At 39.3% G+C, this 19045-nt stretch overlaps 2 protein-coding genes across 3 annotated transcripts in view; one reads left to right on the forward strand and one right to left on the reverse strand.

The window, feature by feature from the left end:
• Positions 1-525: 525 nt before the first annotated feature.
• adcyap1b (adenylate cyclase activating polypeptide 1b) lies at positions 526-6761 on the reverse strand. 2 transcript variants are annotated; one of them, XM_086076545.1, is made up of 5 exons: positions 6490-6761; positions 6254-6358; positions 5492-5632; positions 5189-5293; positions 526-4847 (listed from the first exon to the last, which is right to left on the reverse strand). In XM_086076545.1, the coding sequence occupies exons 2-5, from the start codon at positions 6355-6357 to the stop codon at positions 4664-4666; spliced, it is 534 nt and encodes a 177-aa protein (XP_085932671.1). In that variant the 5' UTR covers position 6358; positions 6490-6761; the 3' UTR covers positions 526-4663. The 2 variants fall into 2 exon arrangements, with proteins under 2 accessions (XP_085932671.1, XP_085932680.1); XM_086076554.1 differs by lacking the exon at positions 5189-5293 and having other exon boundaries at positions 6490-6759.
• A 3962-nt stretch (positions 6762-10723) lies between these two features.
• yes1 (YES proto-oncogene 1, Src family tyrosine kinase) overlaps positions 10724-19045 on the forward strand; it is a 42353-nt gene continuing 34031 nt past the window's right edge. The window contains exon 1 of the mRNA XM_086074459.1: positions 10724-11079. The gene's annotated coding sequence lies outside the window, so the exon portion shown is untranslated. The remainder of the gene's footprint in view (positions 11080-19045) is intronic.

A 19045-nucleotide genomic window follows, 5' to 3' on the forward strand; every position in this document is an offset into this window, starting at 1 on the left:
GGTCAACTCTGGAGTGGCGCCACGGTAACGTCAGACATGTCCAATAGGAGAGAGTTTGGCAACGTGATTTCAGAGTGCTAAAAACATTTGACCAACCAGGGCCAGAAGTTTCCATGCTACTTTTCTGGTAGGCCGCTGAGCAACCTTTTCCGAATACGGGCAAGCTTGCCAGTGGCGCGCCATTTTCCATGCAAAACCAAGTGCGGTGCGAAAAGGCCTTAATAGCCATGATGAAAAGAAACAAGTGGGAAATTGGGTGGGTGATAAAAATGTGAATTTTCCATTCTATGACGTTTGAGTGCCTTTCAATGTATTTCTTCTGTGCTACATTTGTGTTCAAAGTTTGAGGCGATGCGTTTGAGGTTTTTACTCTTCTTTCTTTCTTTTCCTCTATTTGTTTTGTTTTTTGCCGTTTGTGTGTCTTAAGCACTTCTGTGGCGGGTGTATGCGTGCACATTTGTGTGAATTCAACACGTTACAAAGGCAGAATATTTACAATTCAATGATTAGACATTGATTGGGAGATATTGTTTACAAAAATTTATTCATACAAATCTTACAACACTTTCATTGACAATGAGCAAATGTAAACCCCCTTGACCCCCCACCTCCAAACGCGAAGGAGTCCTGTGTGTGGTCACCAAGTTGTACTTAGGTTGACTTTGCAAACACATCGTTTTCTAGTTACGATTAAATTCAACATTGAAGTAAGGCGTTTGGCGCTTTCGGAAAGATAACAACAGGCATTTTTCACCCAACCACCATCACTACCCCTTGTTTTTTTCTCTTCTATATAGTGATGCACGTAGAAATGATGATAGAGTAGGGCTATTTTTCTGATTTAATATAGAGCAAAAAAATAAATAACAACACCTTTATCATCAACAATAACAAACACTGGTCATTGTGTACAACTCTCACAGACATGAAAACACCCCAAAAACATGCACACACACGCACACACTCATTGCCCGCTCCATCAACGTATACATTCTCGTTTTATATATATATATTTATATTTATATGTACTTGAACTCAATGAATCATTAGTCATGCTTTCAAAAAAAAAAAAAAAAGGAACGTCTAAATCTAGTGATAAAAACAGGAAAACTTTCAATGTAAGCTAATGGACTTGCAGCATTGTAGGGCCACTGAATTTGCCATCTGTGACTTGTGGCGATATTCTATCTATTTTTTAACCTTTTTTTGGTTCTTTTTTTTTATGTATTTTTATTTTTTTTTCACATCAAAGCGAGGCACCAAAAGCCAGAAGCTGTCTGCAACTCCGTCTAATCAATGCACTCAAAAACAATCACACCATATAAAGACTGTCGGGTGAAGCCAAATTTAGGGGTGGGCTGTTCTCAAGCACGTTTGCATCATCTTAATGAACGTACGATGGGAAATATGCTTCCGGTCAACAAATGGGGGTGCGCAAAGCTCTGCCGCCAGCCTCAGCTCTTCTTTATCTCCCAAATGGTGGCGCATTTTAGGAGTGTAGCAGTGTCATTTTTACTGAAATGGTGATCATTATTTCGTGGGGGGCATTCTTGGAGGTGCGAAGGTGTCTCTCTTGTCTCTTTGAATTCCTCATTTCTTCCTTATCTCCAGATAGAGGTATTCCCGAACTATAATGATGTGCACCACTGTGGGCAAATTGATGCTCTGCTTTTTGTTTATTTGTTTACAAACACAAATCCCAGAATCATCAGCTTTTACTTTGTAAAATTTTACTTCTAATAGATATTCCAACAGACTTGGTGCACCCCCTCTCTTCCCATTTTATATGTGCAAAATGTCATTTTCACTGAATTGTTGATATTTTAAATTAGACTTTATGAGGGGGGGTGGGCATGGGGGAGTACTGCTTGGAGGTATGTCAACCTTCTCTTGTGTTACAGCTTCTGATTGCCCTCATCTCTTCCTTATCTCCTGATTGTGGGAATTCCGTAACAGTGGTATTAACATGACTGGGGGTGCGCAGCGATAAGGACAAGGGCAGCCTGTTTTTTTTTTTACAACAAAAGTTAATCACGAACTCATTAGTATTTCGTCTACAAAATGTTGCTATAAAATCCTTCAACTTTCCTCCAGTGTTGGCGCACCCCCTCTAACCCATTTAATCATGCACTTACAGTTATTACATGTGACAAAATAATAAAAGTGGCCTTAAAATTTTTTGGGGAGGAAATGCCTAATGATCTACCCAAAATCTCTTAACGAATCTTGGAAATAATTTCCTTTGCCCAAATTCCCACGCAAAACTCCCACAATGAATGGCAAATCCGACATAGTTGGCGCACCCCCATGGATGATCAAAACAAAACAATGAGTGATATTTAAACCTTTTTGTATTTTGTGACCAAATCTGACCTGGGGGACACACAATATAAATGTAAACCCGCATTGCTCTTTTAATCTTGCGCACCCCCATCCACCCCGCTCCCGAACAGTTTGGGGATCCCGGCTATGTACACACAACACACACCTTTAGCCAACAATACAACAGCATGCATATTATAAGCAGAGTTTCACAAAATGACTACTAAGTAAATGCAGATTTCACTCTCCTGTTTCTCCCAAATAAAATCAACACAACCCAAGCGCACTTTTGACACAAACACACACACACGCACACACACGCATTTTCCACACAACATGTGCAAGTGTGAGCAGCATTGAGGCATCCTTGCAATAATAATAATATTTTTTTTAAACAAAAAAACATTTTTCAATGGAATGTTTAACTCACACATACACACACATACACACTCAGACATAGATATGTTGCATGCTCACCGCTTCTTTGGGCCTGTTTTTGTCCAAAAAAACAACAACACTTAAAAAAATAGCTTACAAAAATAAGTATAACATTCAATACTTTGATTGTCTTTTTTTATCTATTTATTTTTCTGCATATACTATATATATATATATATATATATATATATATATATATATATATATATATGTATGTATGTATGTATGTATAGATGATTTTTTATTTTTTATTTTTTTCTTGTTCAAGCGCATAACGTTGAAAGTGCACAATTATGATCTTTTTTCTGTCTTTTTTCTTTCATACATCTTCAAACATGAAAATAGATAGATATTGGTCCATGGACTGTGCGGTTTAACCCTCCTGTTACGAACAGTGATCGCTTTGCTCATTGATCAGTTTGACCCAGGGTGTGTTTAATCATCCAAAATGGTTTGAAACTGGGTAAAAAGAAAAAGAAAAAAAAGCACTATAGAGTGTTTTTAGCTCATTGCTAACTCTATGATTAACAATTTCACTGGAATTGTCTGAATTTTGTGAAATTCTTTCCATTTTAAATGGGTCAATTTGACCCGGATTATGTTTATTGAGCCACAAGTGTCCAAAATGGAGGAAAGACAATAAAAAGTATTGTTTGTATTTATTAGTAACTCCACAACTAACAATTTCATTGTAAATATGTGAAAGGTGAAATTATTTCACTTTTTAAGTGTGTCAATTTGACCCAGGTCATGTTTTATCATCCCAAATTGGTTGAAACGGGGGAATCATACTAAATAGTGTTTTTAGCTCATTATTAGCACTATGATTAAAAATCCCATTATGCAAAATGCTTTCCATTTTAAATGGGTCAATTTGACCCGGGTCATGTTTATTAAGCTACAAATGTCCAAAATGGGTTAGGGTGGGGACACGGACCAAAAAGTATTTTGGTGAAATTAGTTTGCTTTTAAATGGGTCATTTCTACCCAGGGTGTGTTTAATCATCAAAAAAATTCAAAACTGGAAAAAAGTGTTTATAGCTAATTGTTAACTGTGATTAACAATTTCACTGTACATGTGTGAATTGTGTGAAATTCTTTACATTTAAAATGGGTCAATTTGACCCAGGTCATGTTTTTTAGCCACAAGTGTCCAACATTAGGGGGCATCTCATTATTAACCACACAATTTAATTTCATTGTAAATATGTGAAAGAGAAAATGATTTCACTTTTAAAGGGGTCAATTTGCCCCAGGTCATGTTTAATCATCCCGGACTGTCTAAAAGTGATTAAAAAAAAAACATGACTAACAATTAAATTACTTTTTTTTTTTATCGTTTTATTTTTAAATGAATTTATTTTGAGGGTTGCAAATTGTTTGTTAGTTTTTGTTTTTGTTTTTAAAAAAAGACTTCTAATTCACTTGAAAATGGGTCATTTTGACCCATGGGCATGCATGTGTAATAATCCAAAAGTGTCAGAGAAAGAAAAAAAATATCCAAAGCATTAATTAAATCTCATTAACTCCACCCTTATACGATATAATTGCTAATATGAATTTGGTGAAATTCTTTTTACTTGAAATCAGGTCAATTTGATCGCAACCTAACAGGAGGGTTAATCATCAAGTGCCTTTTTTTTCCTCGTTGCAAAAAAAAATGAGGGGGGGAAAACGATATTATTAATAAAATATTGATTTTAATGGCTTAACGTCATACATAAATACATAATGTTGAAAGAGAACACAGAGGCGCAATCCACTGCGGTTTTCTGAGCTATATTAGATGACACTGGCTGTGTGTGCGTGTGTGCAGGCTGGGGGAGGGGGGAGGGGGGGCTGTCATACATATATACTGTATACACGCACAAGGTGTGTGGGTCGGTGGGATGGGGGGGCTGCACTACAAATAGGCGAGCCGGCGTCCTTTAGTGCGCACTCTCTGTCTGTACCTTCGTCCCAGGACGGCTGCCAGGTACTTTTGCACAGCCATCTGCTTCCTGTAGCGGCTGTAACTGTCGGTGAAGATGCCGTCCGAGTGTCTCTTGGACAGGGGCTCACTGTCGTCCTCCATGCTGTTATCCTCACTGTTAAACAAAAGACAACAAAAACAATACAGATGAATTTTTAAAGGAATAAAGGATTAAATGTAAGATTATTTTTTTTGTGTGGCGTTAATAATGCATCCCTGGGCCTTATCAATAATTAATTGACAGGGCGATTTGCTATTCTGACGCGTTTACTCGAGCCAGAAAAAAAAATCAATTTATGGATTAATCACATTAAATTTTCAAGACATTACAGCCAAGACAAAACAAATAATTACAATGAAAACAATGGGGTTTTAATTAAAAAAAAAAAAAAAAAAGACCCAAATGAATGAAAAATAAGAATGAGACAAGACAAGGTGGATGCAGCAAGCGCTTACCCTGCGCGCATTGTCACCAGAGAATGCAGATAATGCCGCGTGGTTAACTGACCCAGGATCTCCCTCAAGGCTCTATCTAATTCCTCCTCAGCATGCCTTTCTGCTCTGAGGTGCCAAAACACACATACATCATCAGTGGACGACACAAATAAAATAAATCACATGAGAGAAAAAAAGAAAAAGATGCACGCAAACAGATAAAAATGACCAAAATGCACGACACGAATAACGCGTGAAGGGATGCACAAAATGCAATAAAAAAAAAAAGGTAATGACAGTCATAATAATGATGATAATAAACACCTTTTTTCGGTGGGGTAGTAGAGCGTGTAGCCGCCGCCGTCGTCGTTTAAGGACGGCGCGCTGCGCAAGGCGAGGTGGTCGCCGTCGAAGCTCAGCTCCCCCAACGAGTTGCCGTCCTCGTCGAACGCGTCGTTGTCCAGCCTGCATGCACGCCGCCACCAGCGTCAATTTAAAACACTTTCCAAATACATTTTTGCATGATTCAAAATGCGTCTTTCATAGGTGACGTTGTTATCTTTCGTTTTTATTCACGTTTTTATTCGTTTCCAGCCTTAAAGCCGTTTCCTGTTCATTCATGGATTAAAAACTAGACAGAATCGGCCAAAAAGAAAAAAAAAACATTCATAATAAATTAAAAACAATGAATAAGGGCCACACCCAACAACAACAAAATGGCACAGGAAACGAGATTTATTAAAAAAAAAAAAAAGAATACATCTTAAATATTCTCCTATTTGCTTCCTCTCCTTGGTGACGCATCTTCCTCCTCCTCCCGAGGGCTATTCATTGCACTCTCATTTTTAATAGGGGGGGAGGGGGTCACAGAAGGGGTCCCACTGGACAGATACCTCCACGCAAATTTCCATATACCGTCTCCTTCTCCTATTTTTAATGCTTTTGTTTTCTTTCCTCGCGCGTAATTCGCATGCACGCCCAAGTGCACTTTAATGATGAATCCACACGTGGTGCACACTTGAACAAAATCACTTAATTGGGGAGCATATTTAGATCATGCAAAAACAACATTAAAAATGGACCTACCTGATTTTGGGGTAACTTAGTCCGAGAGGTGTGCAGAAGACGCTATAGTGCATTAAGATTCCGTAGATGAGCAAGATTAAAGTGGCTTTGCTCGAACTGGCCATGCTGTAGTGTGACAGAAGATGTATTTTTATTGTTAGTACAGGTTTTGCGCGCAGCGGAGAGAAAAAAATGAACAAAGTTTGTCTGATTGACTTTTTGTGGAGGATCCATGAGACGAAGGGGTTGCGCCTTACCTCCAAGCCGGGAAGCGGAGGTGGCTGTTGGGATGTGATCCGGGCGCGGCTTGCCTGGTGCGGTGCGCTTGTCTCCTGCCTCGTCTTAGGTCCCCAGTCTCTCGTACTTCTGTCTTCCTCCAGATAATAATTCAAAAAAATAAAAACGCGCAATGAAGCGTTCTGCGGGTGCAAAAATCTCGTGTTTTCAAATAAAAAAAAACAAAAAGCAGTAGCAGCAGCTCCTCTGTGTATCTCCTCGAAACTTTTTTTTGTCCCGATCGCCTTGGATTTTTATCTTTAAGTATTCCCCCTCCCTCCCTCCCCCTTCTTCCTCCCTCCCTCCCTCCTCCTCATCCTCCCTCCCTCCAATAAGTCACGTTAAGGATGCTATGGACGTCATCAAGCCTTTCTCCTGCACGAATATAATGGTACAGTTCCTTTCTCGTGCGTTGCATTCGTCACACATGCACATCTCCACCCACCCTGCAAACGCAGCCTCAGTCTACAAGTTTTCTTCAAAACTTTCGGGATTTATTTATTTATTTCGGGTTAACATTAGTGGTAAAGCAAGCGTGACAGCCGTTTTGCACTAGCCAAAGTTCGATATAGGCTAATGCATGATGACTATTTGTGTTTGGGGGATTTTTATAACACAATTGCATGGCAGGCTGGATGAAATCCTCTATAGATGGCCACACATCTTCATCATCATCATCAGTAGTAGTTGTATTGTACGATTGTTGTTGGGTTTAGATTTTTATGGTAACATTTTGTTATACATGTATTGTTTGTAATTTTTTTCAAGTTTAATTTGGTACCGGATTGCTATTTTATTTTTTAATACATTTTAATTGTGACCTTGATTTTTAAGAAATAATTTATTTTATGATAATAAAAAACTCACATTTTGTAAATTCTGGTTTTTAAAATATACATTTGTGTTTAGTTTTCATGTTTTACCATACCAAATGTTTGCATTTTAATCAATTGTATTTAACCTTTTCATATTTGTTTTAGCATATTTTTATTTTTGTTATTTTTGTTTTATTAAATTCATGGCACTGCTATGTATAAACTGATTTTATGTTGTTGTTGTTTTATTGTAAAGGTATTTTAGTATTTCAATTCAAAAGATTATTTCTCTGTACTTAATTTATGCACGTATTTTGTTTTTGTTTTTATTTGGGAGGTATATATATATATATATACTATAATACAACAAATCAAATAAAGTATAAGACCAAACAAACATTTGCTTATTCAGATGTAAAATTTATTATTTTATTATTATTATTATTATTATTATTATTATTATTAAACAAAAAATCTCAATTTGATCATATGTAAGTCATTGTTTTATATATTAATTGGATTCTTTTGATTACAGTATTTAACTGTACTTAAAATTTTCATTTTAAGAGTTATTTCAATCGAACTAAACTCGCGTTTTGATGCATCATAATAAAGTTTCTTTATTTCATTTTAATAATTGTATTTTGGATCTTTTGTTTTTGCTTTTTACATAAGAGGCCCTATACTATACTCATGCAATGTAATAGGATACCACATCACGTCATCAACATCATCATCTTCTTCACCAGTAAGTCCAATTAAGTGTTTTATCTCGTGTGGGTAGGAGTGCATCCTCGTTTTGTGTGGGCCTAAAAGCTGCCCCTAGACAATCACCATTCCCATGAGAGACACTTTCTTGGAATTTACACGCACTTTTCCTAATAATATTGATCATGGCCCCGCATGGATGAGGAAAAAAGGCCCAATCGGTGCGTGGGTGTGGGGAAAATTGCGTGGGGGGGGGGGGGGGGGGTTCAGACGTCCATCCATTCATCCGCCATGTAATCGGATTGGAGCAGGCCTTTGACGCAGGGTGCTTTTTGCAAGAAGCATTCAATCAAGTTGTGTGAATCATCCGACTGGACCCATTGACGCGTCACAAGTTACCAACACATAATCGCGTTCAAACCCTACAAATGTCATTACGCAATACTAATTATTCACGAAATGAATCGAAAGAATTCGATGCTTCATTGTTGTTATGACCTCTTACGCCGGGATGCTGAATCCTAAAGGAATCGAACAACTGCACTTTGCCGGGCAACAACGTCATTACGTTCAGCCTGACGCAATGTGACGAAGCAAGTACGTCACCGAGGTGGGGTGGTGGTGCTCATATCTCTCCCCAACCATTACCACCACCCAACTTGGCCATGACTGGCTGCAATGAAAAGTGACCACGCACACACTTCACAGTCGAGGAATGAGGACACGGCGCCACCATCAGGACAACAAGGGGATAGATAGATAGATAGATAGATAGATAGATAGATAGATAGATAGATAGATAGATAGATAGATAGATAGATAGATAGATAGATAGATAGATAGATAGATAGATAGATAGATAGATAGATAGATAGATAGATAGATAGATAGATAGATAGATAGATAGATAGATAGATAGATAGATAGATAGATAGATAGATAGATAGAATTTATTTAACCAATCATATTGAATTTTATGTTAAACGGGAATCTGCAAATACCTTTAATTAATGAAAGAGAATCTTATTAACCACAAATAATGTCTAGCTGTGTAGGCTTTTTTTTTGTTGTTGTTGACATTTTTGTAGTCTGCAGTGAGCTTCAACAGCGTCAGCACAATCTCACTTTTTAAAGTTACGAGTAAGGAAAGGAGTCATATCCGAAAGAAGAAAGACAGTTAAGACAGTCATCATCAAGTGGAGAAAATGCAGTACAACAGTAACATTACAGACTGGACGCCTCTCCAAAACTGGTAAAATGATGAGAAGAAAACTAAACAGGGAGACTGCCAAAAGGCCAACACCAACATCAAAGGAGCTGCAGGAATTTATGGCAAGTCCTGGATGTTTCGAACCTGTGACAACAATCTACCTTCTTCAGATTTCTGGCATATGGCGTAGAGTGGTGGTAAGTTGAAACACACTATAAATCTCCAAAACACACGTTGGGAAAAATGTTGTGTGGTCCAATGAAACCTGAGGTGGAACTTTTTGACCATAGTTCCAAATGGTATGTTTGGCCCAAACAATACCGCTCACCACCAAAAGAACACCATCTTCAACTGGCACTGGGGCCTTCGTCAAGGTGGAGGGAAATATGAGCCAAAGACCAGTCAGTGTCCCCACAAACTTTCAGGCTTATGCTAGAAAGCAAAACAAATATTCATCAGGAAAAGCATACTTAGTTAACCAGAGGCAATTCAAATAGTGGCATTATTATGAGTTTAAATGTACAACTTTTATACTGAACAGAGCCGCATCCTCAGTTCTATGGAGTTTACATGTCACATATCAGTTACATACATACATATCAGTTGTTTTACTTCCCCTATCTAAAAAAAAATCATTAATATAATAATAATAATAATAATAATAGTTGTACAGTTTATAGGTCACATGGATTTGTTTTTATTATTATCTTTGTCTTTTAAAAGCATTAAAACCAGATTTGAGTTGTGTGTGTGTGCCTGTCTTTCTTTCTTTCTTTCTTTCTTTCTTTCTTTTTCTTTGTCTGTCTAGCCGTCTTCCAACCACACACATACTTTTCTGTTGTACTAAGGGCCAATGTTATTGTTTTATTTCAGGGCAACTAAAGCACTGTTCTTTTTATTTATTTATTTTTTACTTTTTTTGTGTGTGTGTTTTATTATATGTTTTTTTTTCTTCTTGCCAGTGCATTCAAATATTACATTGGTTTTTACAGTATTTCACAAACCCAAACTTTTAATACCTGTAGGGGGTGGCAGACGCTTGGAAATTGAGTGTTCAGTCAAGGCACATACAAAAAACGTGCGGTGAAAGTATGGTGCGTGCGTTCATACCGACAAAGTAAGTTTTTTAAATTCTCTGATTATGATACTAAAGTAAATGTTTCTATTAATTCTTAATTTCTTAAAGTATTTAACTACTTTAGTGTCCACGCACGTCGGCCATATTTGGCGCATGGGAGAGTCGATCATGAGACGTTCATGTTCATGCGGAGAAAAATAAATAGACTTGCTAAACTTAATATTATGTCTTTAATTTTGTTAATTTTTGTAATAGAATTTAGAATTAGTATGTGTAATTAGTAGGATAGTGTCTCCTCGTTGGTAAGGTGTATGTTGTAAGGTGTGTTAGACCGAGTATGAATTTGAAATGTCGAATGTACGACTTTGAAAGTGAGTACATGAACGCACCGTGATTCCCTCTCTGGCCCTGGTGGCTACTAGCCGGGCTATTGTCGTGCTGGGACAAGTCACTCTCCCTCGGTCATTTTAAAAGACGTTTTCACCGGCTTTTCTCGCCTTTTTACGTAAATCTGCCAACCCAAAGTGACGATTTTCCAGTCCTTTTTCGAAGGACTACCCGAGGAGTACTCGCAGACGACTTGGAGCTGCTGGCGCAGGAGTTAGTAGTCAGCATGGGACGTACAACTAACTAAGATTTGATTGTGCGTGCGTGCGTGCGTGTGCTTGTCCTCCAATTTCGGACGTGAAAATAGGAAAAAGGAGAACGACAAGACGCATGTGGCCGGAGTACGACGCTGCTTGAGGTCGCTTGGAAAGAGGTAAGAGACGCTCCCTCAGGGAGGGAAAAGTCTTCTTTGGGGAGAGTGGGGCGAGCGAGGCCTGGTAGTTTTTGTGTTGCCTGACACACAAAAAGTTGGGAATTGTGTATTTTTTCTAGTTTGTGTGTAGTTGGGGGTTCCCACCGGTACCGCTGCTTGTTGTTGGGTTTATCTAAGTTCCTCAAAACCTTCCTTGGACGAACTAATGCTGTTGAAATGTTGTTAGTGTCGTTATAAAACAACCAAAGAAGATGGAAATCTGATGTTTCTTAGCTAAATTTACACTTCCAACTGTTTTGTGCCTCCCCAAGCATTTTCTCAACTTTGCCACAATAAACTTAACTCATGTAAAGTAGTTCTATTGCTATTGTTTATGCGTGCAAAGTACCACGGTTCTTTTGAGGGGGCGAGCATGTTTCCCTACTGTCCTGTAACTTCCACTGTTCCTGTGTTTGGACACTCCATTCCCACGGTAATCCTCCTCCATGTTAATCCATCTGTGTGTAATGTACAGTCCCGCTTGGCTGGACTACACGCACACGCACACGCACACACACACGGACTATACAAGGAGGTGTGAAGGATCCTCTGGGCAGATCAAACACACCTTACAGCCTCGTGATGTAATGCAGTTTTAAAGCTGGATAAACACACTGCAGGTCCAAGTGCACAATTCTGATTTCATGCCTACATCCGGTCTAGTTCCATGCACTGCTCGAGTGACACATATCAGATGTAGCTTTGTTAACATTGACAGAACACCTGAATTAACACCCAAATTGCACGTAAATAACTCCTGAAGAGTCAATTTATATGAATGAGCAACCCCCATTGTTTTACACAGGGGCAGTTTAATTTATATAGCTTAACTGGACTGTAAAAACAGACAGTTAAAATCAAACACACGTTAGGTTGACGTCTACTTACAGTACCTTGACTTACGTTCATGTGATGTTCCAGGCAGCCCCAGATTCAGGTCACTGTGGGCAAAATAGGATGGTTGAGGGACAATTGGGGAAGGCAAACGGGGGAAAAGCTGTGATTGCTGTGGATGCCCGGCAAGATTTTTAAACTGTGAAAACATTTGCCATGGGAGCCACAATGCAGATTAAAAAAAACTATTCGGCTGTAGTAAAATTGAGTGAACTAAACAAAACCCAACAGTACGTAATAGGGTCTATCGAAATGTTGAGGCCGTCCCACTGCCATCTTGCACCATCTTCTGAAGCTAGATCATGTTAAATTTACCCACAATGCTCTTTGTGGAGTGTGTGTGAGTGAGAGCTGGCATTGAATGTGCAATATGTATAGGTCAGTATTAGTAATAACTAGGGGTGTGAATTGCCTAGTACCTGGCAATTCAATTCGTTTCACGATTCATAGGCCACGATTCGATTCAATACCGATTAATCCCGATACAAATCTATAAATTGACTATTGCAATTTTTTTTAACTCAAATTTAGAAAATATTGTCTTTGGTCTTGTCTTTGGGTGGGGGGGGTCAGATAAAAACGCACAAAGCGCCTCTCATTGTTCAACATTCAACAAGGAAACGGTGAGTAGTTCTGTGCGAACAGAATTAAATGCAGCGTCCATTCTTTTATATTAGGTTTGTTTGTTTCGCCCGGCGTCAGCACTTCCTGGTTTCGTCACAAGCTGCATGTCCTGCCCTAATCAACGTCTGATTGGCCCGACCTAAAAAAGGTCGATTGCGAACGTATCAGCGGGAGCAGTACAAGATGGATTCTCATAGTATTTGTGAACAAATACCGCGAGAATTCAGCTTGCTGGCAAGTTTAGAATAATAATACCTTGACAGAATGTCACAAATGTGATCAAAGTCAGCGAAGGCCTAATTGTCAGAGGTTTCTAAAATATTATCCTGAACACTTATCTTGTGGGGTGGTGTGTGCTAAGTGTTATTTTCCCCAACACGATCTGCTCATAAAATGCTTGGGGCCGACAGTTGTTAAACCTGCTTAAAATTTCCGACTGCAAGTCCTTATAACCATACCACACAGGCACACACTCTGAGAACAGTAAGAACACACGTGGAGATGAGTTTTTTTTCTTGTCGCGTGTGTCGCCTCACACTGAAAAAGTCCCTGAGGGTGTTAAGAATCGGTGTGTGTGGTGCTGCTCAATCCCAAAGTGTCAACAAGGGGGTGCTTTGCTGCGTTTACGGCGTGAGGACGCCTCTTGCAGGTGGCCTCAGTGATGTGAATGGGACTCGGAAGGAAGTCCCCTCAGCTAGCCTCCCCCACCCCCACCACCACCACCACCTTCCTGGGTGATTGGCAGGCAAAGAGAAGACGTCTCAGAGCGCGTGCCAGGGCGATTACTGAGTTACGCTTCAGCGAGGCTCTTATAGTCGCCGCGCCCGTGTCGTCACCCCAAGGATGTCATCTTAGATTTCAAGCGCAAGCGCCGGTTTATCCTCCAATGAAGCGTGGCTGTAGACCTCGTGCTATTTTACTCGGGCTAGTGTACTCCTAAAATCACGATTTTGTAAATTAGTATTTACTTTGGTTTTAAGGCCTCTTGGTTGACATTTTCTAGACTGCAGGGGTGCTGAAGTTCGGTCCTCGAGAGCCCCTATCCAGCCTGTTTTCCGTGTTTCTCTCCTCTAACACACCTGATTCATGATCAGGATCGTTATTAGACTTCTGCAAAGCTCGCTGATTGGCTGATCATTAGATTCAGCCGTGCTGCAGGAGGGAAACATGGAAAACAGGCTGGATAGGGGATCTCGAGGACCGAACTTGAGCACCCCTGTTTTAGTGTAACAGAACAAGATGCAAAACAAAACAGTGCTTGACATTTGTGAAATTGACACAGATTTACACTAAAACAATGCAGAAACTCATGCTGAGTCAAAAGCTGTGGGATAAAAATTGGACAGAGAGGGCGCTTGCCTAACATTTAGCAGGAGGTCATTCCGAAAAGAGGGACCGGCAACGGAACAATTTGAACCGAAGATGGCATGGGTTTTAGGAAGTAACTAGGAAGTGGCGCTCTGTGTATTCTGCGATTCATGATTACTTCAGGTGTTCTTTTGAACAACAAAAGAAATACTATGTGAACAGGAAAAAATCAAATAAATTACTTCAGGTGTGCATTGGGTCCAAACACGAGGGATGCCAAACGTTTTTGCATGAGTGATTTGAGAAGCAGTGGAAGGAGAAAGCGTCAGGACAGTGGAATCCCTGCGACCGTCCCCCAGGTCATAAAACTCTGCCACTACATATGCTTCGCTTTTTGTTATTGTAAGTTGCATAAATAGAAAAAAATAAAAAAAGAAGCTTCGCTTGTGTTTTTTTCAAATTTTGTATTTATCTTTTTTGTTTTTCCTCTATGCTTCATTATGTGCACACTGATTGTCTGTTTACATGTATTTCTTATTTATTTAAATAAATAAATAAAAACATTGTGTGCACTGGCAAGTCTGTGCTTGTGTGCCGTATTGTGGAAGCGATGTCAAGAGATGAGCAATATTTAGCTAACTGCTGCTGCATAGAGGCTTGGCATGCTTGTAAACGTGTGGACAAAGCCTGACACAATGTTTGCGTTTTCATCCATTTTAGAATCGCCATCTCACTAATTGCTCTCTAACATGCCACCACCGGCAAATGTAAACAATGCAGCATAGGCTAATCATGTGCTCACTGGCCGCATGGAGGATTGTAGGCTTACTGTATGCAATTTGCATATGGACATGCTTTTTGGTTTGTTTGTTTGTTAGTTTTTTTGCATATGGACATTAATGCCTGGTAGCCAGGTTTCCCCAATGCAATTTTGACAGGCTAATGTGGAGCGCGGGGAAACATTTACCTCGCCACTCTGTTTCACCCCGTCATTGGCAAACCGGGAGCACGCTCACCAATGGTTGATGGACTCGATTGTGAGTCAGTTACACTCCATGTACGAATACTACTAACAATCCATTTAACGTTTGGGTAAACTACACTAGCATTTACAGTATGCAAATTGCACTGTTGAAAGGTCGACTGGCCGCTCCCAGTTTCCCTGACTGGCGTATTGATCGTAAGAGCAGAGTGTTAACAGGATTATTTGGAAGACTGACCTATTCTTCACTCAAAAACAATGTATTTTTTGGTCAAGATAATGGAATTATCTTGCATTTTAAACATGATCAATTTGTTGTTCAGAAAATGGATTATGGGTGTTTTGAAGAAATAAGTAAAAAAAAAAATATCTGGATATGCCTCTATTCTAAGGCTGGGCGATATGACCTCCAATCAATATCACGATAAATTGGGCAGTTTTACCTCGATAACGATAAATGACTGGATGGGTGGAGTCACGTGACTACACACGCTGAACACGGTCTTAAAGGGGAATGAACATAGCCTACCAAGAACACACAGTCAAAACAGACAAAAATACTTTTCTTTTCTTTTTTTATTCAAACACCGAATTTACCAACATGGGGAAAATGACGTCGGTTATTGTAGAACATTTCGGTAACTGTAAATTCTCGGTTAATCGCCCAGCCCTACTCTATTCCCTTTGCGATATGGACTTCCATGTTTTGGTGGGAGTCAGCGGGGGAACTGGACACAATACGTCCATGCAAGAATGAATAGCCATTGGAGGGGTTAATGTTGGGGCAACAGAGAACTGTTTGAGTTTTTACAGTCTTAACAGCTTGTTGAAAGAAGCTGTCACTCAGCCTGCTGGTAGTGCTCGGGATGCTCTGTCGCCTCCTGATTAAGGGGATGGAAGAGAATGTGTGTAGGGCGAGTCCCGATGATGCAGAGAGCCCTCTTTCTTCATCTGCTGCTGAACATGTCTGGTTGTAGGGAGGATGGTCCCCACAATCTTCTGAGCAGCCTTTACTTGTCCTTTCTGTACGTGGTTGAAAGTTGGGCGGGGTGTGATTTCGGAAGACACGCCCACAGCGCCTGAGTGTGGAGAAGACGGTATGATTTGAATAAAGGTTCGTTTTGTATACTCTGTGATTTATTATTACTGTATTTTTAAATCATTCAAACTATTTGGCAGAGTTCTCACTAAGGATGTAATGATAATGGTAATATTGCGATATTAAAATTGCCACAATATCGTCACCATGTTTATATTATTAACAGCAGCAGATCTACTTTAAAAAACAATACTTTTCGCCCGCTTAAGCCAAATGTAGCATTGCGAACTACATAGACCATGATTTTTTGCATCGCTGAGCCAATTGGAACATACACTGTGCACAGTATACAGGGTAATTCAAATTGGCGGAGAGCACCAAACCTACTGGCATGGTTTTATTTTTTTTATTTTGTCATGATTTTGTTTATTGCCATGATTATTTTTCACAAATAAGTGCTTTTATCCAATAAGTCTGTTATTTCATGTTGAAGTTCATTTGTATTTCTTATTAATAAAAAATCATAATAAAATCTAAATTGTGATTTTATATTTTAAAAAATTGTGATATTCTATTTTTGCAAGATCGCCCACCCCTACTTGGATATATACTTTTTTTTAGATCATGTTTTATTTAGTTATAGAATATGTTTAGCATTATTGCGTTGGCTGCTTGGTTGTGCAAGGGTACCTAATGGTCTGATGTGTGATTTGTCAGATTCCTGGATTCTTTATTTTTGCAATATCATGCAATATTGATTACCGTGCTACTTTTACTAACCTCAATCGTGATATACATTTTTCGTCCAGTTTAATCTCTATTCTAATTTTGCAGCATTGCTTTATTAAAGAAAAGGTTGCTTGTGAAATAATTTTCCCCATATTCTTTACTGGTTTTTGTAAGGATTTGCGATGCTCTTTTAACTTTTGGACCGGAGTTCTTTTGTATTTGTCACTAGGAACTAGGGCTGGGCGCTAAATATTTATTTTTATTTTATATTTTGTTTTGTTGTGAACGATTAAAAAAAATTATAACGTCAATATTTTTCCCCCCCTTTCGTTGCGCCGCGGCTTTCGCCCCCATGGGCTTCCGTAGCGTTAGCTCTGCCAGTCGTGTCGTTACACACTCCATACGGGAGGAACTCAACAACAGCAAACAAACTCCCGCAAAAAAAAAAAAACAGTTTAGGAACTAGAGTTGGGCGATATGGCCAAAAAGTAAAATCTCTTTTTTTTCTCTTCTCCCTCCATTCAGTCATTCAGGATGATTTTTTTCCCAATTTTAATCTAATAAACCCAACATTTATACTTAAAGGTTTCGTCAAAAATAATTCCTGCGCCAAATGTTCAGACAACACTAATGTATGCCACTGATTCAAAATCAGATTTAACATAAACTTAACATTCATAGTTTGTGCTTAAATGCCACAATTAAGTAGTAGGTAGCTATTGAAAACATGTCTTGTAAACCACCAATTCAGCATTCTGCCACAAAATTACAATTCATAATAACATTTGGATGACCATGCGTGATATCAACTGCAAAACTTTTCTCACAGCCACAAGTTTAGCTGTGTATATTGTATATGGCATTTAAATAGTGAATTGGTGGGAGGGAGATTTATTTGGAAGGTAACTCACATTATGCCTTTCGTTAGCAAGAAGCTCAGCGTAGCATGCCGCAGGACTCTCAGCTCAAACATTTTCTTTGTTAAAGATAAATCGGTCCTTCAGCGAGTTTCCAAACAGTGAATACCGGTCGTCACTTCCTCCTTTCGTCTGTGAAGCTTTTTAAATGGGCCGCGTGCGGGTGTGGAAGTCACGACATCAACACGAACACAACAGCAGCATCTCTCTCTCTCTCTCTCTCTCTCTCTCTCTCTCTCTCTCTCTCGCACTCGCTCGCTCGCGCTCTCTCATCATTGAAAATTGTAATCCCTCAAAATAATCCCCATTTTTTTTAAATAAATAACAAATGTTTAAAATGTGTTTTCTGATTACGTAATGCCGGTACATGTATTCCGTTACTCCCCAAGCCTGGCTGTAACTGAACCTAACAAAAGCTTTTAATAATCAAGAAGACAGAACTTGATTTCATGATTTAACACATTTTTAAAATGACAATCAAATGAATTCGATTTATTGCCTAGCCATACTAGGAACTCTGAATGTAGTCCCTTGCATCCAAAATATCCTTGTTGATTCAGAATGGAGGCAACAGTGTCCCACTAAAAAAAAAACCTTCCCTGAGTCCCTCTTGCCGCTCTTCCTGTGGGAAGTGGCAGCATATATCTCCCTAAACTAGCACGGCAATGCGGTCATTACATCCAGTCAGGTGGCCTCAGACATGGGGCATTTGTTTGGAACACGTGTGCCTGTACAGTATACGTAATGTGTAGTCGTGGTTAGGTTACTGCACTGATACTGTTCAAATGTGGTATTCGTTTATCACAGTTATCACATTTGTTCTTTAACATGCCTTAATTGTGCAAAGAAGTCACACTTAGACCTGAAATTCAGTGTTTAAACATCATTAGTTTGTGTAATTGTACTTAAGTCTAACTTTGAAAGTCTCTAATTTGATCGATTAAATTTGACTTCTTTGAACCAGCAGATAGCCTGCTTTAAACAAGGGAGCTTAAATATGTTAAACACATGTGCTAGACCCCACATGCTGCCCGCAGAAACACCCATTGTTTTTTTTTTCTTAGATATTTTAAATTTAAATGTGTTGATGGATTGCAGGGTCTGCACCATCATTAGCATTTGTATGACTTGCAGTTAGCATGTGTGTGAGTTTGCTAAGTGAGCATGCTGTGTGCACACCGCTTGGGACTACCTTTTTGGTAGTATTGGGCGCGTCGTGTGATGTCATTGTGATGCTGCTCTCGAATTGAACCATGAACGAATGATTTAATAGCAAGACGTGGGTCAGTGTCCCTAGCGTGGAAGTGGTTCGGGTTTGACAAGACTGACGTCGGTCAAGGTAACCTTGAATGTAAGATGTGCAAAAAAACGTTTGCCGTATTGAGCAGTTCACCGCCAAATATGTTACAACACCACTTCTGCCGAACCATATGG

The sequence above is a fragment of the Leptonotus elevatus genome, chromosome 1 (genome assembly GCF_054856555.1).
Source record: "Leptonotus elevatus isolate MCC_2025b chromosome 1, RoL_Lele_1.0, whole genome shotgun sequence".
NCBI classification, from domain to species: Eukaryota; Metazoa; Chordata; class Actinopteri; order Syngnathiformes; family Syngnathidae; genus Leptonotus; species Leptonotus elevatus.